The following is a 23,431-nucleotide window of genomic DNA, read 5'->3' on the forward strand; positions in this document are numbered from 1 at the left end:
GACGCCAAGGTGTAACTTTTCATATACTTTTGTAGCAATCTGTAATATAGCGGTCTGCAATGTAGCAGGGTATCTTCAAAGGGATGCAGCTGTTGATTAGATAATATCGCCAGACGGTTTTCAAAACTACAAGGGTTTCTTCCTCAGTGGGAAAAAAAATTGTTGAAATGAGAGGGACACACCGCTCCTTATAAAGAGCCAGTGACTAAGTTAAAACCTGGACCGGACCGTGACTTATAGTGTCATGTCTTGCATATTACTGTACTTCATTCACAATATGCCTCTTTGCGTTTTAGAGTTGCTATATTAGCTTTCGCTATAGCTTATATCTATTGTATTATTAACATACACTGCCTGTCCAAAAAGAAAGTCGCCACCTGGATTTAACTAAGCAAATAGTAATGAGCCTCCTATTGGATAATTACTGCATGGGTGATTATCTTTCAGCTGGCAACAAGTTATTTAACCCCAACTGGTGCAATGAGTTGCTTCTCATTTCTTAAACAACCATGTCGAAAGACACATCTCGTGGTCGTGGAAAAGATGTTAGTCTGTTTGAGAAGGGTCAAATCATTGGCATGCATCAAGCAGAGAAAACATCTAAGGAGATTGCAGAAACTATTTACATTGGGTTAAGAACTGTCCAACGCATTATTAAAAACTGGAAGGATAGTGGGGACCCATCGTATTCGAGGAAGAAATGTGACGGGAAAAAATCCTGAATGATCGTGATCGGCGATCACTTAAACGTTTGGTGAAATCAAATCGAAGAAAAATAACAGTAGAACTCAGGGCTATGTTTAATAGTGAAGGTAAGAGCATTTCCACATGCACAATGCGAAGGGAACTCATAGGATTGGGACTGAACAGCTGTGTAGCCGTAAGAAAACCACTAATCAGTGAGGCAAACCAGAAAAAAAGGCTTAAATTTGCTAGGGAGCATAAAGATTGGACTCTGGAGCAATGGAAGAAGGTCATGTAGTCTGATGAGTCCAGATTTACCCTGTTTCAGAGTGATGGGCGCATCAGGGTAAGAAGAGAGGCAGATGAAGTGTTGCACCCATCATGCCTAGTGAATACTGTACAAGCCTGTGGGGGCAGTGCTATGATCTGGGGTTGCTGCAGTTGGTCAGGTCTAGGTTCAGCAACAGTATGTGCTCCAAGAATGAGGTCAGCTGACTACCTGAACATACTGAATGACCAGGTTATTCCATCAATGGATTTTTTCTTCCCTGATGGCACGGCCATATTCCAAGATGACAATGCCAGGATTCATCGGGCTCAAATTGTGAAAGAGTGGTTCAGGAAGCATGAGACATCATTTTCACACATGGATTGGCCACCACATTGTCCAGACCTTAACCCCATTGAGAATCTTTGGGATGTGCTGGAGAAGGCTTTGCGCAGCAGTCCGACTCTACCATCATCAATACAAGATCAATTGAAAAAACGTTTTTTAGCCCAAAATGAGTAAATTGTGATAATAAAAAGTGTTCCCATTGCCTTTAAAGAATATGATTACTTGATACATGTACATACATACTTTTTCTCACTCAGTTACTACTGAGCCATAGTATAAAGCATTGTAGCCGTTTGGTGGAAATGTAATATTTGGTTGACCCATTTAACCACTTATGTACAGCACGTAAAATATGGAGATTTTTTTTTTAAACACCAGTTGACAGCTGCAGCACAATTAGAACAATTCCATTAGTTTGTCTCTCTTAGATAATGAAAACTCTTTGGGGGTAATTTATCATCAGGGGAATTTTAAAATCAGTTTTTCAGAGTTCTTTTGCTATAATATGGGCCATGTTTATCAAATGTCACACAATTCTGGATAGATTTGGTGTGTCTTTAAAGAGGTTGGCCATCTTTATGTGTGTGGTGGTAATGGGGGGTGGCAGAGCTGCAAAAGGGAAACCTACTTATCTGCTTCTCGCTGCTGAATCTTTGCTCTTTTGCTGCAGCTGCATCAAAGTGGATGTTTACAGTGGGGGGCTGGGCGGGGGAGCAAACGATCTGGGATCCTGCACCGAGAGTAGGTAAGTATGCTTCCCTTTCTTAGGTCTGGCCATGGAGGGGGTTTACCAAAACCTCCCAAAAGGTAGCCAACCCCCTTTAAGTCTAATCAGTCCATCAGGCCCCTTACATGGCCTGATGGAGCAGATGATTGACGGAGAGGAAGCGTTCCTTCCTGACAATCGCCTGCACATGCAGAGATCTCCTCCACAGTATGGGGAGAAGCAATTGCTAATGCCATCATACAGAATCACTGTTTGCCGGCAACAGAGTGCTGTTTAGATGGCACGATCTGCTGCTGGCAAACAATGAGGTGACTGCACGAACTATCATGCATGCAGAACTTTCGTCTCCGCTCAAAAATCATGTTCTGAGCGGACACCGAACGGACCCCATTATAGTCTGTGGGGTCTGTGGCGGAACCCGCCTCGCCACTGGGCATTGGAGATGCCTGGCTGCCCGCCTCCTACCTACTGACTATGGCCCCTGGTGAATTTGTACGTGGAATGCAATTTGGGCATGTGGTATTTTGTATTGCTGTGTGTTGTGGACTGTATATATCTTGCCCTGGCTGTAAAGTTTGCTAGGTTACAGGCATTGTTGTTCTGTGCCTCTTCTCCTCCCCCTTTTTCCTGTCCCATTGTTTCTCCAGCAATGTGTTGTCGCAGGGACACCAGTTTAAACCAGCTGTTCTGTCCCTCCTCAATCTCCCATCGGCTCGTGCTATTGTCTGGCCCCCACCCTTCCTTGTACCAGAGTCCTCTAGGTGCCCTATTGTATGTAAATGAGGCTGTTGAGTTTAAAGTAGTGTGCTGTGTCCAAATAAAGTCAGTTGCTCTTTTATCCCTCAAGGTGAAGTCTCGTCTCATTCTTGGGGGAGGATTTATTGCATGCTGTCCCAGTTTGACTGCTAGGAGTGTAAACCTATTCGTATGGTTTCCTATTCAACTGTCTACAGCATTCATAGGCTTGAAGAGGATTTATATGCTGCTTCGGTTCGGTGATTGTGGTGTCTGCCAGAGTGCTTGGGAACCTCAGGAAAACGCTAGGCGCATCCGTAAACGGAGGTACTCAGTCGGGGTGCCAGGTGATCCGTTACAGGGTCTTTCGGCTCCGCTATGCTCAGTTAGGTCTCAGTTATCTGTAGAATCCGTCCTTTCCGTTCTCCTGCTCCTCAACGGAGCCGGAGAACGGAAAGAAGAAACGATGATGTGAACGAGGCCTTAATCAGATCACTTTGCAGTTCTTTTTATTTGCAACATTAGTATCAGTTACAAATAAACACTTCCTAGATCATGAGTTAATAGTTCTCCTATGTATCTATAACAGAGTGTTGCTCTGCTACAAATATCACTCAATTAACTGGAATTTTTCCAAAACACACTGGGCCAGATTTATCATTACTCTGACAGCTCACTCCACTTTAACATATGGCTAAAGTCAGTTTTAGCCAAGTCAGATTTATGATCGGCCCTTTAAGACTGTAATAAATGTGGTTTGACTTTAGCAGTTTATCCATCAGTAAGCAGCTTTACAAAAGTCGCACATCTTTACGAAAAAGTCGCACGTTTTTATGAAAAAGTCGCATGTTCTATTAAAAAGTCTCATAAGATAAGCATGGTCCTCACTGGAGTGAAATTGCGACTTTTTTGCGACTTTTTTGCGACTTTTTAAATAGTCCCAATAGTAAATCTGTCTAGAGATTCATTTACATAAGAAAACACGCCCACTTTCAGAAAACTGGCGAGCATAGTGCAGAGCAGAAAAAAGTCGCAAATTTGTGCGCAGTTTTAGCGTTTGGGACTTTTTTTGGGACTTTTTCACTCCATTATTCTGACCTGAGCTAATGATAAATCTGACCCACTATCTCTATCTATTTACTTTGGTCAGTCTTGTATATCTATTATCAATCTTATCTTCAGAGTGTCTGCAGTACGTTCCCCTTGTGAATCACTCATGTGCTTTTTATTTTAAAAGACAAAATCGAATCTCCCCCGACATGTTTTACCACCTATGTGGCGTCTTCAGGGCTTAGGAGCATCTAACACGAGCGCTGAATTTCTCATGTCTTTAAGGAGGAAGAGAGCCTCCTCCTTCTATGTTGTCCATATCGTGTCTCTATTGACGGCGATGCAGAGCCTAACAGAGACAGGTTGCTATGTCTTCTGTTCTTATTAGAAGCTCCAGCTTTTGTATTTTAGCCTATCAGCTTTCCTACCTTGCGCTTGCATTAGAACTTAGAGGGAGACGGGATCCTTTCTGTTTTACAGCGCATGTATCGGGTCTTTGTTGTTTTTTCTTGTCTGTTCACTGCGCATGTCTTTGAACTTAGTTCCAAAATTGATCGCTGTGTTCTTTCTCTAACACAGTGCGCATGTATCATGTCTCTATTAGTGTTGATCGAGCACCGTAGTGCTCGGGGGCTCGGGCCGAACACATCGGGACGTTCGGGTGCTTGACCGATCACCCGAGTATAATGGAAGTCAATGGGAGAACCCGAGCATTAAACCTGGCACCCCCTGCTCTGAAGAGGGGAGGGTGTCTGGTTCATAGGAAAATATCAGAAATTGATGGAAACACCACCGAAATGGTTCGGGAACAGCATGGGGAGGATGTCTGGATGCATCTTGAACTCGCAGGTCGCTGCTGGGAACGATGTTGTCCGAATAGTACTCCACTTTTACAGACTGACAATAATACGCACAAAACCAAAGGAAATAAATCGATTTTAGAGGTAAAATTTATAGGAAACATTCTTTCCTGTATATTTACTTGTATATAAAGTTTAAGTGCTGCCAAAAATTACAAGGAAGAGGTACTCCGATACAACCTGTATATAGGAGATGTGGCGCGGATAATTTAACTGTCCGCAGAGGCCTTTTGCACAGGATGCGCTAAAAATATATGTTGCTGCTCCTTACAAGGACTTTTGGGTTTCTGAAAAGTTTTTGTACAGGAATAATATTCAATTACACTCCCTACACTGTCTGTCCCTTCCTATGGTCAGCTCTCCCTGACTTAGAATGAGCCGAACATGCGTCATCGGGTGCTACTGTATATACCACCCGATGACGCGTTCCGGCCAGCCAACATGGCTACTGGCATTACAGTGAGGGCAGTACTTACCTGCACAAAAAACGTGCGGGGAGGAGACTCGAGCATTGCACTCGAGCATATGCGGTACTCGTTACATGTGCCGAGCATAGCGATGCTCGAGCCGAACTGATATTTGGCCGAGCATGCTCGCTCAACACTAGTCTTTGTGTTTTTCTTATCTATTCAGTGTGCACGTCCTATTTGTCCATTCCTGTGATATACTGTGCTTATACTTAGACTTGTATCTTTTCAACCCTATATTCACTTTATTTTGATACTTAAGACATACATTTTTATTTTAGATGCTGGTGATGTTTTTTGTTTTATACCTTTAGACGTTTATTATAAAAATAATAAAAATATCCATAAAAATAATCATGAGAATAATTATAAACCTTATATTCACTCTTACTTATTTGATGTCAATAGTTCCTAAATGATCTACTGTCTTTTTATAAATATCTATATGTCCTACTAGTATCATCAGTAAGGGTATATGCTTTAAATATAGTGATCCCTTCAGTAAAAAACAAAGAAAGAAAAAGGAAATAACAACACTAATGTGCTTTGAATATTTTATTGTCACTAAAAGGCTTTTTGGAAAAATGAACACATATTTTCTTTTTTTTTTATTTAAAAAAATAAAGGTTATTTTTTAGAAAGACAATAGGCCATACACAGAATTAATCTAGCCTTAGGCTATTGAAATCTATATTTTGCAACTTATGCCATTCTGTATTGGAGGGCTTTATGCATGTGATATTTCTCTTCGGGTGCATTCACAGGCTGGATCTGCAAAAAATACAGACGACGCCAGTGTGACATCTGTGCTGTATCCGTTTATTTTTATTTTTTTGCGGACCCATTGTAACAATGCCTATTCTTGTCCACCAAACGTACAAGAATAGGACATGTTCTATCTTTTTTGGGAGCTGCGGAACTGACAAATGGATGCAAATAGGACACGGTGTGCTGTCCGTATTTTTTGCGGACCCATTGAAATTAATGAGTTCCCATCCAATCCACAAAAAATGTGTATCAGACGCGGAGCAAAAAATTGTTAAGTGAATGGGGCCTTATGCTGACTTCAAAGGGAACGTGTCAAGAGAAGTTCCATCTTCTACCCTGCAGCGCATGAACAGTTCTGTCAGAGAACAATCTTATATATTTGAGATATGTAAAGCTCTCCTTGCCCTTAAGCCACTGATTGACAGATTTCTCCCTATTACTGCACACAGGGAGAAACCTGCCAAACCAAAGTGAGTGGGCCGGGGAGCCTGAATATCAAGCTGTCAATTGGTAGTGAGTGGGCAGAGCGTCCTGTATGGCACGAATACATCGGACACTTCTCTGGCGGTGCCGACTCTATACTGCAAGGAAGAAGATGTAAGTTCTCCAGAGCTGTAGCACATTAGCACCTAAGTGACAGGCCTCTTAAGCTATCATGTCTGACAGCCCTCACTGTTGTAGTACACAATGTCAGTTATGTACCAGATTTGTTATAGATGACACCATATATTCCATTTCTTGTTCATCAATGTATGACTTGTCAACCCATCTTTCATGCTCAGCATTTCAAGACACAGGAAGCAATGCACTGGGTATGACGACTGTATCAGAAAGGCACGCAGCATCTTGTCAGTGGTTGCCATATGAAGGCTGCAAGCCTTAACATTCTTGAGAACATCAGGAATCCGAGCAAAATGGGTCCTACTGCTATTAGAGAATACGTGCAAAGTATGGAAAATGTTCGCTTTTCGTGCTTTGCTAGAAATCTGTCCAGGGGTTGATGTATGCGCTGATTTGTCTGTTTTCATTATTCCTTAACCAATAAACAGATACCTCAAACCCATATTAACACACAGTGGTCCTCCTCTCACAAGCACATTGCCGCAGTGGTGCAGTCCTATCGCCAGAGTGCTGACCAGCCCCAGGGCCTACTCAGTAAGTCTATATATGCTGATATACACTAAGGCTGGTTTCACACGGGCGTTGCGGGAAAAGATGCGGGTGCGTTGCGGAAACATGCGCGATTTTTGAGCGCGAGTGCAAAACATTGTATAATGCGTTTTGCACGCGCGTGAGAAAAATCGGCATGTTTGGTACCCGGACTTCTTTACAGAAGTTAGGGTTAGGTGTTGTGTAGACTGTATTATTTCCCCTTATAACATGGTTATAAGGGAAAATAATAGCATTCTGAATACAGAATGCATAGTACAATAGGGCTGGAGGGGTTAAAAAAAAAATCTTAATCCACTTGTTCGCGCAGCCCGGCTTCTCTTCTGTCTTCTTCTTTGAGGAATAGGACCTTTGATGACGTCACTGCGCTCATCACATGATCTTTTACCATGGTGATGGATCATGTGACAGACCATGTGATGAGCGCAGTGACGTCACCACAGGTTCTTTTCCTGTGCACAGCACAGATGAAGACAGAAGAGATGCAGGCTGCGCGAACAAGTGGATTAAGGTGAGTTAAATTATTTTTTATATTTTTTTTTAACCCCTCCAGCCCTATTGTACTATGCATTCTTTATTAAGAATGCTATTATTTTCCCTTATAACCATGTTATAAGGGAAAATAATAATGATCGGGCCTCCATCCCGATCATCTCCTAGCAACCGTGCGTGAAAATCGCACCGCATCCGCACTTGCTTGCGGATGCTTGCGATTTTCACGCACCCCTATTCACTTCTATGGGGCCTGCGTTGCGTGAAAAACGCACAATATAGAGCATGCTGCAATTTTCACGCAACGCATAAGTGATGCGTGAAAATCACAGCTCATGTGCACAGCCCCATAGAAATGAATGGGTCCAGATTCAGTGCGGGTGCAATGCGTTCACCTCTCGCATTGCACCCGCGCGGAAAACTCGCCCGTGTGAAAGAGGCTTAAGGGCTTATTTTTTCCGGGACAAGTTGTACTTTCTAATAGCGCCATTTACAGTTGCATATAGTGTAGTGGAAAGCAGGGAAAAAATTCTAAATGTGGTCGAATTGGGGAAAAAACAATTCTGACAGTTTTTATTTATTTTTTGTTTTTTTACACCATTCACTATGCGGTAAAATTGACCTGTCACCTTCATTTATCACCATATTCTGACTCCTATAACTTTTTTTTGTAGTTATGTGTATGGAGTTGTGTACCAGGCGATCTGTACTTTTCAGTGATACCATTTTGAGGTGTGTGTGGCTTTTTGATAACTTTTTATAAAAAATTATTGGGGAGTTGAAGTGCCAAAAAATGGCGAATTGGTTGTTTTTATTTTTTTTCCCTTTACACCATTTGCCGTATGGTGATTTGGAGGTTAAACTTTTATATTTTTTATATATTTTTAAAAACTTTTTTTACTTTTAGTTTTTTTACTTTTTTAAGTCACCCTGGGTGACTATAACTGACAGTCATTAGATTGGCCATTGTTTTTTTTATGGCTATATAACAATACAGTGTTGTCGCCTAGTGGCCTGTACTGGTATATTCATCTAATAGCCTCTGAAGCCTGCTTGAGGCAGCCGGGGAACGCCGTTACCGGAGCGGGAGCATGCGGCTTCTGATTATGGACTGCTCAGATGTCGTGGTCACATTTGACCACGGCATCTGAGAGGGGAAAATTTATGCAATCAGCCTTATGGCTGATCGCATACATGTGCCGCAGGTGTCTGCTGTTTAAAACCCCAGAAACCCGACGGTTATGGCGCCTGCTGCACGTGCGAGCAGGCGCCATCTTTAAAGACACGACTTCCGCCCTGAAAGGGATACTATTATATATAAAGATATCAAAAGTCAGACTTGTTATTCCATATTAACATGTATGCCTGATTAAATTATATTTTTGGGGGTCAGATAAACCCCTCCTTGCTATATGACAGATATATTTGTCATGCACACAGGGTATGTATGGATCAGGCTCATGAGCTGAGCCAAATCCATTCATAGCGGTGGACCGCTGTATAATACAGCCGGCTCCGATCGGAAATGAGTGAGATCAGAGAACTCCAATCCTGGTCATTTAACCCCTCATGCCACAGTGATTAGTGATGCAGCATCTGAGAGCTTAGACAGATGGAGGGGGCTCCCTCTGTCCTCTGATTGGACCTCCCACAAGGAAATCACAGGCTCCGATTGGTTGAGGCCTTGTGGAGGCTCCCAGGTCTGCCATAGCAAACTGCCTGTTAAACTGTGCTTCAGGCAGGGGTTAATAGGTAGTGAAGAAAATTCCCATAGACTGCAATAGTATACTATGGAGCAGTCTATGCTAAGTGATTGAACAATTGCAGGTTCAAGTCCCTTAGGGGAACTAAAAATAAGAACAAATTGTCCTGAAAAAACCAAGCCCTCACGCATTAATGTCGATGGAAAAGTACAAAAATTTAAGTTCTTGGAAGGCGGGGAGGAAGAAAATGAGTGAAAAAAAAAAGAAAATTGGTTTGGTCTCAAAGGGGTAAATAATAGTGGACTATGATAGTGCTAGCTGAATACTTGTAGTCAAGATGCCATCTTATTCTGACGTGTGTGACTTTCTTTTCAAGCAGGAAGAGCTGAAAGATGATGATATGGACTGCATTGTCAGCCATGATGAACTGACGTCATCCTATGAGGACATCCAACCGGCTTCTACCCTTCCCCCCACTGCACAGCAGAGCAGAGATGAGCAAAAGTCGGTACAGGCTGAGGGTACAGATAATGTACGGGATGGAGATCTTGGACTTGGAAGACATGAATTTTCATTTGACAGAGAATCATGTCCCCCTCATCTCAGCCAGCCTGGGGGGCATGTAACCATGTAATTATGCTTTTAAATTCAGATCTTCCTGGAGATATAATACATATTATCCTGGATGAAGGAAGGGGTTTTTCTTATTTGCCTATGGATGAAGGAAGGGATTTTATTTTATTTCTTTAAACATGTTGCATGGACAAAGAGCCAGCCATTTTGGAATCAATAGTCCTAAAATGTAACATGCCAGTTTACTAGGAATCGGTATACCTCAGTTAGGTGGGTTATTAGGGTATGCTATATTGATAGTATGGGGTCTCTATAAAAGGGTGGGAGTTAGGATGCCGAGACTTCAAGGATCACTAGAACAAACTGCAGTGTTCTGACTAGGGGCGCGGAAATATTAAAAGGAGCATGAAATCATCGCCCGCTCCCAGGTTACAAATATCTAGTTAAAGATGAGCCAGAAACGGGGAAAAGATTAGCGGGTGTACTCCCGACCGGCACATTGGCAGGGAGCACCTCCTGTGACTCTTCTTCATGTTCCCAGCTTGTTGTTTTTCTGAAATGCCGCAGTGTTGATTGTAACCAGGGAGGCTGTCAGGAGTTTATGCTGTCCATTGTTTAGGTAGCACAAAACTGATGACAGGTTCCCTTTAAGTCTTTCATTCCTACTTAGTGAACACAATGCAATTGCCTCAGCCTGTAATCTAATTTATATATATCTAAAGTGCACTTTTATTCCAAGGCTATGCACAATTTATATTCGTAATCCTTATTCTGTCCACACTATTGTCAGATTTATAATACAGTATATAATGTTTCAGAGTTTATACTCAATGTTGTGAAACCCCAATCACTTGTATTGTTACATATATTAAGTCATTCAACTATAACCCCTGGAATATAGATAGAATATATATGTAATACGTATTGAGAATTATTATAATTATTAAAGGGGTTGTCTCACTTCAGCAAGTGGCATTAATCATGTAGAGAAAGTTAATACAAGGCACTTACTAATGTATTGTGATTGTCCATATTGCTTCCTTTACTGGTTTGATTCATTTTCCCATCACATTATACATTTCTTGTTTCCATGGTTATGACCACCCTGCAATCCATCAGCGGTGGCCGTGCTTGCACACTGCAGTAAAAAGCACTGGCTTCTCTGGTGGTCAGGACCGTGGGAGCGCACGTACGCTGGCGCATTTTCAGGTAGTACGCAAGCACGACCACCACTGCTGGATTGAAGAGTGGTCGTAACCATGGAAATGAGCAGGGTATAATGTGATGGAAAAATGAATCCAGCCAGCAAAGGAGGCAACATGGACAATCGCAATACATTAGTAAGTGCCTTGTATTAACGTTCTCTACAAGATAAATGTAATTTGCTAAAGTGAGAAACCCCTTTTTTACTTGAAATACCCATGTTATATGAATGTCAACAGTATATAAAAAGTATAAATGCAAGGTTCTGTTCACATCTGCAGATTCCATCATATTTGACAGGATACTGTAAGTAGAGCTGGCCATCTTGGCAGAACCCAATAGAGCCGTTTAGTCATTGTGGTCTATTTGGCACCATTGCTGTAGGTTGTAGTTAGAAATGAGCGAATTTCATATTTTGAAATTGGTTCACGCTTTGTTTATCGGTAAAAGGTGAATTGCGTTATGGATTCCGTTACCACGGACCATAACGCAATTCTATGACGGAATACATAACGGAACGCCTTTAGAGGCATTCCGTTATTCATTCCGTCATAATAGAAGTCTATGGGCTGCAAAATGGATCCGTCCAGTTTCCGTTATACAGGGGAGTCCTCTCCTGCATAACGGAAACGGGACGGATCCGTATTGCAGCCCATAGACTTCTATTATGACGGAATGAATAACGGAATGCCTCTAAGGGCGTTCTGTTATGTATTCCGTCATAGATTTGCGTTATGGTCCGTGGTAATGGAATCCATAGCGCAATTCACCTTTTACCAGTAAACGAATCACAAACTAATTTCATAACCAGAAATTCGCTCATCTCTAGTTGTAGTGATTTAATCAATTACAAATGAAAGCGCAAATGTGAACAAATATTTATAAACTGAGGAAAATCTATAAGAAAAGAGTTTTATTGTCACCAGTTTTGTGGTGATAATAAAACGTGTTTTCAGATTTACTTGAAATAAGCATAGATTGTAGTAGCTGTTCCTAAAAATGTTTAATAGCTTGCAGAATATTGAAATAAAATTGCAGTAGTAACATATGGTGTCAAAGCGAAGGGCTTAATGGCGTTATACCATGATTGATGTAAAAGATGAATATCTGACATCACACAGTATATGACAACCTCTTCCTAACTAAGCTAGAACCAGCCCTGAACCTCACATGGATCCAGAGATCTCCCCATTCACTGCTCCAATTGCTCTGCTAGATTATGCTTTCTCTTCAGCCTAGCAGCTCAAGGGGCAGGTCCTTTCTGCTAACAGCTTCTAACAGAACATATGGCTGGTGGCAGTTGAAGATTTAAACTGAGCATGTTCGACCAGCTTAGTGAGATGGACAAAAAATAAGGAACGTTACAAACAGCAGGAGGCGCTATACAGATACATTTTATTAAATAGCTCACTGGTTATACTAAATTTTTAATTACATCCAATTACAAAAGGATTCAGATCCACGAGCTGGTTTGAAAAATGTAGGATATGCTTTGTGACACAACCCCTTTAAAGGGATTGTCTCACTTTAGCAAATGACATTTATCATGTAGAGAAAGTGAATACAAGGCACTTACTAATGTATTGTGATTGTCCATATTGCTTCATTGATTAATTTTCCATCACATTATACACTGCTCGTATCCAGAGGTAATGACCACCATGCTTGCACACCATAGGAAAAAGCAGAAGACTCTCTGGTTGCACATGTGCAGCAGCTCCCGTCCTGGCCATCTTGTATCTGCTGCAGGGTGGTCGTAACTTCAGAATACGAGCAGTGTATAATGTGATGGAAAAATGAATCGAACCAGCAAAGGAAGCAATATGGAGAATCACAATACATTAGTAAGTGCCTTGTATTGACTTTGTCTACATAATAAATGCTACGGTATTTGGTGAAGTGAGACAACCCCTTTAAATGTCCCGTGATGTATTGGCAACTATCCATTGGGGTGGATAAAACGGTTCTCATGCATAAAACTGTTGTAAAAAGAGGCCAGCGTTGCCTTCAGCAACCAATCAGATCATATACTTTATTGTAGACCATGGGATTTGTTTTCTTTATGGTGATCTTGTATAATCTAGAATTACGAGTGTTCTAGGCCAAACATTCGGTAAGGACAAAATGTTGACACGGCATCACTGCTTCCATATTTACCACATCCATGACAGATATGTCAGTTCCTGTATAATCCACCATGATCTTTTATGATCCATTAGGATAAATTTTTTACTTCACTGGTTGTGACATGTTTCCATCAGGTATCTTTTTCAGTTGGAGGGAATTTTGCAGCATGCTAGGCTATTCTGACCATTAAGAAGTAATAGAAAGGTGATGGACCCATTTTAAGTCATTATGGTAGAAGATCAATTAAATAATAAAAATGGATAAAATGGTCATGGATAAATTAATGACCATTATATAGTTTTATATACTGGAATTTTATAATATTTTGTTTAATTATAGTGTCTGTTTCTCTTTTTTTTTTATTGTCTCTCTCGGAGTTGCCCTTTCCCTTTGTGGGTTTGTAGGTTGGTGAGTTGTTTGATTGGGTTTTATGGGTCGTTTTATTCATCTTTTAAAAAAAAATATTTTTGAAAATGAATAAATTAAATATGAAAAAAAGTCATTAGGGAAGAAAATAATGAATTCTAATGGACTGTAACAGATTCAGCAAATGGATCATAATGAGTCATAGTGGATCCATGATAAAACTGGCTCAGATCCTGTAGCAGTGTAAACAATGCCTTATATACCCCTGTACGGAGCATTGTAACAGAAACTCACTATACAAAGTCATCCTAACTAATAACATTTGACTATATGATTATATATACAACTTTATTGTAGCTTCCAAGATAAAAGTAATGGAGGATGTGTTGTATATCGGGTATGCAGTGATAGCCAGTCCCCTGTGAAGTCTGGTCCATCCACCTGGGTTATTTCTTCAGTTCACTTTGATTTACTCTGGACTGTTATTAGATGTAGTCAGCATTGACTTTTGACTTTATTCTGCCCTTTATTGTGCATGGCAGAGACACAGTGACCAAATACAGTTTTGTACAATTAGGTGTACTTCTTCTTAGCCCTTCATGCTTGGTTTTCCTGATGCACAAATGTAAACTTCTTTCCAATTGAATAAGGCTACGTTCACATCTCCGTTGTATACTCTGGTAGTCTGTCCTGGCAGAGGAACAGACTACCAGAGAACACCGTCTCCGGCATAGCTGCCGGGCACCACTGGATCCCCATTCCCCAGAAAGCCGACATTTATTCAGGATACCTGCCGGATCCCCATAGAATTCCATTATAGTCAATATAATCAAGTGGTACCCGGTGGTGTCCAGCTATGCTCAGTACTGTGTACTCCTGTTTCTCGGGTAGAACAGACTACCATTGGAGATGTGCATGTAGATCAAGTAGAAAAGAAGGGGCTATTGTATTATAAAGTTACAGAACATTATATAATTGTAGTAGGATTGTTTTATGGATTACTGTATTCAGCTACTTTAAAGTTGGGATTATAGTTTTTCTATTTTTCCTGCCAACTCACTTGTGTCATATGTGTCTAAGTATAAAAGCCAAGGTGGAGGGGGGGGGGGGGAGAAAACAGACTGCGGGAGCTTTTTGTAAGAACATTGTTGGCAGCAAGTGGCTTTGAGTTGGCAATAAATTATGGTTCTGCTCAATAAGGTCATATTTGTCAGATATGCCAACAGTTTAGTAATTATCAATCTACTAACACAGTATGATGAAAATCCCTTCATGTAAACATGCGGGAGAACGAAAGCAAAACTTTAGCTTAATGAGATACTGTATAATATACAGTATCTGCAACTATGTGAAGATTTTTATTTGGTTTCTGTGGCCACTGAGGGAGCACATTTAGGAACTTTATCTTAAAGTGTTCACCCTTATGTTTTCCCTTAGTCCTCTGCAGATATTTGCTTTGAAGACCCTCATCTGTAGTATTACCTGGAGATCTGAACTATAATTCTGAAGAATAAAACTCAGATATTGAGGACCTTTGCTTATAATGTTCTGGCACTGTAAGTCTTACAGACCCTTGATGGCCATAACTAGTATAGGATGTCATACCATGTGCTCTAAAAAGGGTAGAATTGCCTCATCTTTCAAATTAGGTAACGGTCATCAATATCTGATTGCTGAGGGTCCAACTCCCACCCCCCCGATCAGCTGTTTGAAAAGTGAGTGCTCTGATGAGCACTGCAGCCTCTTCCTAGACCAGTGACATTACATTCATCAGTCACATGGCCTATGTGCAGCCCAATCCCATGCCACTGAAAGTGCCTGGGTGCAGTAGCAAGCACAACCACTATACAATGAACAGCTCTGTGTCTAGTATGCCTTGAGGAGGCTGCAATGCTCCCCAGAGCTCTGTGGCCTCCTCAAACAGCTGATTGGTGGCTGTGCTGTGAGTTGGACCTCCACCGATCAAATACTGTATTAGTGACCTATTCTACTCCCAGAAAACCCCTTTAACTATGTTTGTTTTTGCATATTGGACTGCTCTTACCCGTCTTCAGATACCAATTGGAAATGGCGAAAAAATATATGTTTACAAAGACAAATTCATCTCAGTAGGGTGAAGCATCTTAAGATGGCCATATAACGTAGAAAACTGTTATCCAAACTCTCATTCAGCCAGCAGCCATTCCTTCCACATGGGATGAGTCTTTATGCAACTTCTGAATTTCAGTATCAATTATTTCACCAACATTTCAATGCCAGCTGTGCTGCTATAAATGTATGAATATCCCAGAATGTGATATGTTGCACTAAATGTATAGTGCCTTCTATCTGAAACACTCTATTATACTCAAGACATTAATTATACAGCACACATCCTGCTACAGCCACCTTTAGCCTTCTGACTATGAAAAATTATCTGTATGTCCTCAAAGACAGAAATGGAAGATATAATTATTACTTACACACAAATACTCATTAATGCAGGCCTCCAGCCAAACATGCATATCTTACAGTGCTCTTCTCCATACTTGTATTGTTGTTTCGTATTGTTGCATTAGAAAGTGTATATAAAACGTTAAGGGGTCGTTTGGTTTCGGATGAAATCTAGAGGGTTGCCTGGTTTCATCCTTTTAATGGGTTTTCCCCAAAACAACATTTATCTCCTATCCAAAGAGTAGGTGATAAATGTATGATCACTGGGGTTTGACTGCTTGGACCCCACCGATTGTGAGAACAGGGTTCTCTAAGTCCCCTGTGTAAATGGAGTGATAGCGCACATGCATGACCAACTCTCCATTCACTTCTATGGGATTACCGGAGATAGGCAAGTGTTGTACTTGGCAGTCCCATAGAAGTTTTTAGAGTGGTGGTCTTGTGGTGTCAGACCTCAGCAATCTTACATTTGTCACATCCTGAGGGTAGATGATAGATGTTGTTTATTGGAAAACCCCTTTAAAGATCACTTTGTCAACAGTCATCTTATACTGGGATTGATCCTGATTAAAATTATGAAAATTTGGTTGCAGTGTCCCAAGAAAAAATAATTTTATTGTTTATGCAGATGAAAACTTCAGTGCACCGATGGGTGGGACCTAGACACTCAGTGCTGTCCAGTGCTGACCACTAACAAGCCGTAGGGGGTCATTTATTAATCTGAAATATGCCTAAATTAGTTGTATTTCAGGCGGAGATGGCAGTGCAACTAAGCGCGACTTTTCCCCACTCATTCCAGGTATGGCATGGGCAGGGAAGGGCCAGCAGGCCTGTCTCATTTACCATTTTCTACACCTGTTTTAGGCGTAGAAAAACGTCAATACAAGAAAGCTTAGAAGCTGTTTGACATTTAGAACTGGCGCTAGATGTGCCGTAGTTATGGACAGGCGTGCGCCTCCTCATCCTCCGCCAGCACAGGGGCTCTATTAACACTGGAGTCTAAAATGCCGGTCTTAATAAATGTGCCCCATAGTTTTCATAAAGAATAAGGTTTTTTCTTAGGAACTCCACAACCGATTTTGACAAGACAGGTATCATCCTAATCATCACAATCAACCCTATTAGTCGTACACATCAGCACAGTTCTGAAGACCACTGCCTTGTGTGCACTAACTAAATCATCTCAGTCTTTGTGTGGCCAAGGAATTAAACCTTGAACAAAAGACTGGCGTAGTGCGGTGAGAGGGGAGAGTGCGGACTGGACCGGGGAATGTGCTGGTGACCAGGAAATCATCACTGCAGCCTCATACATGTTATACTGGTTTCCTGGTACTGAATAAAGAGATGGGACTGGAGACCACACACGGCTCTGCCAAATGAGGACGCTGTGAGGTTTGCATTTCACCCTGTTCAAAAATGTATTTACAGTATATACAGATGTGGCAGCCGCCATCTGTACAAACGCATGCTATTCAATTTGAGCAGAATGGTATGCACCATTCTAATATTCATTTCTACAGATGGTGATTAATACACTGATGGTGCTGTCATTGGGAACTGTGGGGGAGATTTATCATCTCCCCTGGGCCTGAAAAGTGGCGTAAAAAAGTTGCAAACTATGCATTTGCGACTTTTTAAAAAAAAATAGTCGCATCTTACGGTTTTTACACCCTCACAAGAGTGGGAAGGGGCCATGATCAGCAGCCACAACTAATTTATCTTCATTTACGCCAGTTTTCTAGCGCAAACGAAGCCATAAATCTTCAGCAGCCCAGAGCTTTGGTGCACGGACTAAATCTCCCCCTGTGTTTGTTAATATACATGTATATACCCTGCGCCAACTTGTTTATTTTCCACTGCCTTTTTCATTGTTTTATATATTTTTTTTAAATCAGGCGATTCTTAAAACTTTCTGCATAAACTTTGTTAAAATTTGGTCCATGGCCACTCACATCAGGAGCTACAGTGACAAAGGGTGGCAAACTTATTTACGGCACTGACTGCTCATCTGTATGTGATGCCATTTCCCTATATTTGTATGTATGAATCCTGTGTATCTCATCCATATAGATCACTGTTGATACTGCACCCCTCCCCTCCAGCAGTAGCAGTCCTTGAGATCAAGTATCGGGTACTGAATTGGTAATATAGCAGCCCCACAGATTTCAAACCAATGAGTTAAATTTAATATAAAATCTAAATTATATTTTACATCATTTCATATTTCTGTAGTAGTAAAACAAGGTCTAATGTGAAAAGTATCTTTATTCAATGCAGGCTGGTAGCTTGGCTTCAATGACTTGCTCTGATATATAGGCAGTGATATACTGTAGCTTTACGAGGACCTGTAACTGTATGTTTTAGTAAGTACTTGCATTCCCTATGTAATAATACTGGAACATCTATTCTTATGACTCTATGATGTGCTATTCCTCTATTATTCCTGCTAGAAGTTATGAACGAATTATTTGCAGTTTGCAATTAAGGTCCAGTTTTTTTTTTTTTTGGGGGGGGGGGGGGGGGGCTGTCCCAGCACAATCCGACACTATCCCGTCAGTGCTGCCAGGGTCAGACTGTGCAGGGACACTCCCCCGACTGGTAACACCCATCTGGACTTTCATTGTAAAGTACTAGTAATTCTTTCTTAGACTTCTATTAGGACTAATAAAGGAATGGCACATCATACGGTCACAAGAATAGATCCTCCAGAGTTCTTATTACACGAGGAATTTAAGTAGTTACTAAAACTCAGGGGAGGAGACAGGTCCTCGTTAACTATGCACAATGATATGAGCTGAATGTACCAATTCAATGAACAGCAATATATTAATTCCTACATAATACTTAGAGGTTTTTCTTAATGTGCTTTAATTTTTATTTTTATAAGCTGATGTATTTCAGTAAATGTGTTAACCAATGTATTGTATGTCTGAATGCTTTGTTATAGCTTACATACGGTAAGTCTTTTACTTTCTTATAAACTGTTCTTATTTGTATTAGCTCTTTTTCTGAATTTTCAAGCTGTTTTTGAATTCCTAAAAGTCATTTTAATAAATATTCTTCAAAATGACAACCTTGTTGTTCTTGTGACTGTGTCTAAGACATTTAAAATCGTGAAAATTGACCATTTGAAAGAAATTGTGAAAAATGAGAAAGGTATGTTTAAAGCAAAAAAATTCACACTCTCTGGGAAATTAACAGAACTCTTACAGTGACTTGAAAAAGTATTCATACCCTTTGAACTTTTCTATTTTTTTTTACGTTACACCCACAAATGTAACTGTTTTTATTGGGATTTTATGTGATAGACTAACGCAAAGCAGCAATTATGTGTGAAGTGAAAAGAAAATGATACAAGGTTTTCAAAAATTTTATTAAATAGAAATCTGAAAAGTGTGGCGTGCATTTGTATTCAAGTACCCGAGTCAATACTTTGTAGGACAATATATTTTTCTGCATTTGGGTATTTGGTTCTGTTGGGGCAGCATATTGTGCTGTACTTTGGTATTTGATTCTGCTGCAGAAAGAAATACCACAGTGCAGTATACTGTCCCAGCAGCACAATATACCTCCCGAGAAGCTCCCCCTTCGTGGTGGCCAGAAACAGGTGCTACATTCTGTCCTCTTCCTCCAGTTGTCTCTAAGATATGGAGGAGGGAGCTGAGGAGGTGAGACATGGGTCACAGCAGTGAGCCAGCTTTACCAAACACACAGGAGAATACAGCACTACATACCTCTTACATTCAGTGACGTCCTCTGTGACCTAGACGTCTCTAGACATTTCCTCATCTTCTCCGTTCACCCCAGTCTGTCACAACAAATTTTTTCAGCTGTATCTTCTATGTAGAGTTTGCCACACTGACATCTTATATTTCTTACTTTTCCATCATCCTCCCCACCTTCTCAGCACAAACTTCCTATTCTGATGTCCCAACAGTGTCATCCTACTGCCACCCCCTACTATGCTTCTCAATGGCCCCAAATACTATACTGCTGAAATGGTGCCCCCATCAGAAATAATACCTAAAATCCCATTCATTATCATTTTATTGTGTATCTAATAGTAATAATGTCCTATAGTGCATTCAGCTAAAATAATGCCCCAATAACAAAAGTGTCCCTACAGTGCCTCCAGCAATAATACCACCCTATTGTACCCCCCGTAAAAATGGCCATATAGTGCCCCTAGTATTATTAATGTGCTCTATATTGTCTCCAGCAATAATAACACCTGTTATTGAGCACAAATGAGTACAAAAAATACCCCTATAGTGCCTCAGCATTAAAATGTCCCCAGTGCCTGCAGTAATGCCCCCTATATAGACCCAGTATTAAAACTTCCCAGTGACTCCAGTAATTCTCCCTATAAAGTTCCCAAAATTAAAAATTCCACCATGGTGCCCCCAGTAAAGCCCCCTATCGTCCTGCTAGTAATGTCCCCCAGCAGTATTGTCTACAACAATGTCCCCCAGTAATGTCCCCCACAGTGCCCCCCAGTAGTGATTTGTCCCTCAGTGCCCTCCAGTAGTAATGTCTGCCACAGTGCCCCCCAGTAGTAATGTCCACCATTGTGTCCCTGCTCAGTACTACTGCCCCCCACATTGCTTCTGCCACTAGTAATGTCCCTCACAGTCCCCCCCCCCATCCCCAGTAGTAATGGGGACATAGTAGGCCTGAGGCCTATGAGGGTGAACGGCGGGGCAGGGAACCATCAGCTTCTGTGCCCCTCTGCAGTATTTAACTGCTCTGCCATCTTGGGGGCAGCAAAACAGTGGGACTTGCGGCTGCTGGCTGGGTACATAGATACCTGGTGCTCTACTGCAAGATTGTTTTATACACAGCCGGCAGCTGTTATGGTGACAAATTAGGCATTGTCCCACCGCCCACCAACTTCCTGGTGACCAACACTTGTGCCTTCAGGTGTCTAATAGAAAATATGGCCCTGACTAAGGTATAATTCTTTGAATCAAAATCCATTAGACTTTATTGATGATATGAGGGATAGGACCTGAGAATATTTTCCTCCAGTGGGCCCAAGGAACACTTTCCTTCCAGGCGAAATATGTACATAATATGCCGCTGTACTGACAGGTCATACTGCAGCCTGTTGTCAGCTTCATAGTATACAATTGCAGGGACCCTGTGTGCCCTTCTACAGGCCCTGAAAATGAGAATGAACACTTCCATAATGTGACTCCTGTAGAACAATAGGAACAGTGCATGGACCTGTGTGCGGTATATTAAAAAGTTATTATTAGCAACAATAAGCTGCTCTATGTCTGCAGTCTGTGGGCAACTTTGGGAATAGCTCTTTCACTGTCCACTTTTATCTTTATTTATCTTTACTCTTTGAATGAACTTTAGCTGAATATATTTCAGGAGGACAGGTGAATAATGACTAATATAACCGCAAAGTGACTGGGCGAGCTGCTTTCAGGCTCAGTTCTAACCTGTAACATTTTCCCCAAGGAACCTCGTGTTGCCTGAAAGGTTTCCTGACAATGGTAAACAGAGACCAGAAGAGCATTATTTCTACTAAATCCAGAAGAAAGAAGATATGAAAGGTTAACTTATAAAGTAAAGCTAATTTTAGAAATTTACCAATTAAGGTGCATTCCCATCTCACAAATAATGGCAGATCGCTAGGACCTGGGATCTCACCAATCCAAGGAATAAAGGGGCACCACTGGCGATTCAGCATTGCTTTCCCTTTGCATAGCAGCAGGGGTACCGACGTTTGCATAAATCACTATTCCTTTCTTTTGAGATGAGCTGACCAATGCATTTCCAGCATTGGGACCTTTTAAGGTATTCACCATGCAGAAATTATAATTTATACTATTTTAAATATTTTGGACATTTTTAGATGCAGAGATACCACTTCTGCTTATTTTAATTTTTTTTTTAAACTTTATCGACCTTTTTTAAAAAAAAAATTTTTTTTTACATTCACTTATCCCATGCCACTTGCCACATGCCACTTACCGGCTCTCCGCCTGGCTTTTGCTTCCTAGTGTGCAACGACATGCAGGAAATGCCCGCTCACTGGCTGAGACAGATCCTCGCAGTAGCTAGTGACTGACTGGGCGGGCATTTCCAGTGTATCGAGAGATACTACGAATCAGAGACTAGCAGGTCACCCAAAAAGCATTAGAACTGTAGTGACAAGGGATTGAGATTGTTTGAGATTTAGCTCATTTTACTGTATTTTTCATCTCGTACTGCTTTTTTTCAGAATTTTTTATCCACCTGACAACCCCTTTAAAAATTCTATATGCCAGTATTTCTTTTGATTGCTTTGTGAAGCAGATTATTGTCATTGAATATAAAGTCCATTTTCATCTACTTAGAAGCTATTACAGCATTATACACATACAGTGATGTCCCTCATGTGTGAACATGTGACTCTAGGTTATTTAATTATCCGTACAGCAGGGAATGTCCAGGTCACACAATTTACTCTTGTCCAAGCTTCATTCTGTTCCCAATAAAGCTCTGTATTATTGCACTGATTCAACATCCTGTCCCCTGGGGATTTCAAAAGCTTCTATTTTTTTGCTTGTTTTAGTTTTAAGAGGTTGTGAGGCATGGAAAGCTGACTGGTGCATTAGGAATGTAGAATTTGTGTCTTTGCTAAAGTGGTATGAGCCGCAGGTTCCTGTGTCTTCCTACAGGCACATTTCTCTCCTAATGAGATGAACCGAACTTTTAAAAGCACTGTTCCCGTCATCTCTTTGTCAACAATTAGGCACATCGTGTTACTTTTAGGGTTATTTTGTGAGTGCAGTGGCAGTTTTATAGGATCTAAGACAATACAAACTAAATGGAATACAAATCTCAATGTAGATTAATGAGACTACTGCCAATATTAATAAAGCCACCCATAATCATGGCACCTCATTTGTGTTTTAGTTTTTGTGTAAATGGGTTGTGCTAAGTTTTAATTATAAAATAAAGAAAAAATCGACAGGATGTGTCTAAATGGTGGGGTCTAACCAATAGGACCCCACCAATTGTTAGCATATCTGTCACCCTTTATGAATGGAGATGCAATCCAGCTTGAGCATTGCCACTCTATCTCTATGGAATCAGTTTTAGACCATTGTACCAATGTGCAATATCCCAAGCAAGATCTAAAGGTTTTGGGAGGAAGATTATATGCCTTTTCTTGACATTATAAAACATTTTCACCCCTTACCATATTCTTCTAATCCTTCAGTATTGTCTACTGGCTGTATTGGATTGAATCTAAAGCACATAAAAGGCAAAAAGTAGTATTAATATTATGTATTGCACAGCACTGTGTCATTTGTGACCTTATTATAGGGCTAATATATCAGTAACGGACAAGTTTATTATGTGCATCAAGCTGGGAATCCAGATCAACAGAACACTAAGTTCAGTCAATGAACCTCACACGTTATCTTTACTGGGACCACATCTGCCTGACACTCATT

The 23,431-nt window shown here is 40.9% G+C and overlaps 1 protein-coding gene across 1 annotated transcript in view; it reads left to right on the forward strand.

Moving 5' to 3' along the window:
* The window catches only part of SLC9A9 (solute carrier family 9 member A9), a 902,549-nt gene extending 891,404 nt beyond the window's left edge, over positions 1–11,145 (forward strand). Inside the window, exons 15-16 of the mRNA XM_040428049.1 lie at positions 6,957–7,062; positions 9,649–11,145. Of these exons, the coding sequence (XP_040283983.1) occupies positions 6,957–7,062; positions 9,649–9,906 (364 nt within the window). The 3' untranslated portion in view covers positions 9,907–11,145. The remainder of the gene's footprint in view (positions 1–6,956; positions 7,063–9,648) is intronic.
* Positions 11,146–23,431: the final 12,286 nt, after the last annotated feature.

This window comes from Bufo bufo, chromosome 4 (genome assembly GCF_905171765.1).
Source record: "Bufo bufo chromosome 4, aBufBuf1.1, whole genome shotgun sequence".
Lineage (NCBI taxonomy): Eukaryota > Metazoa > Chordata > Amphibia > Anura > Bufonidae > Bufo > Bufo bufo.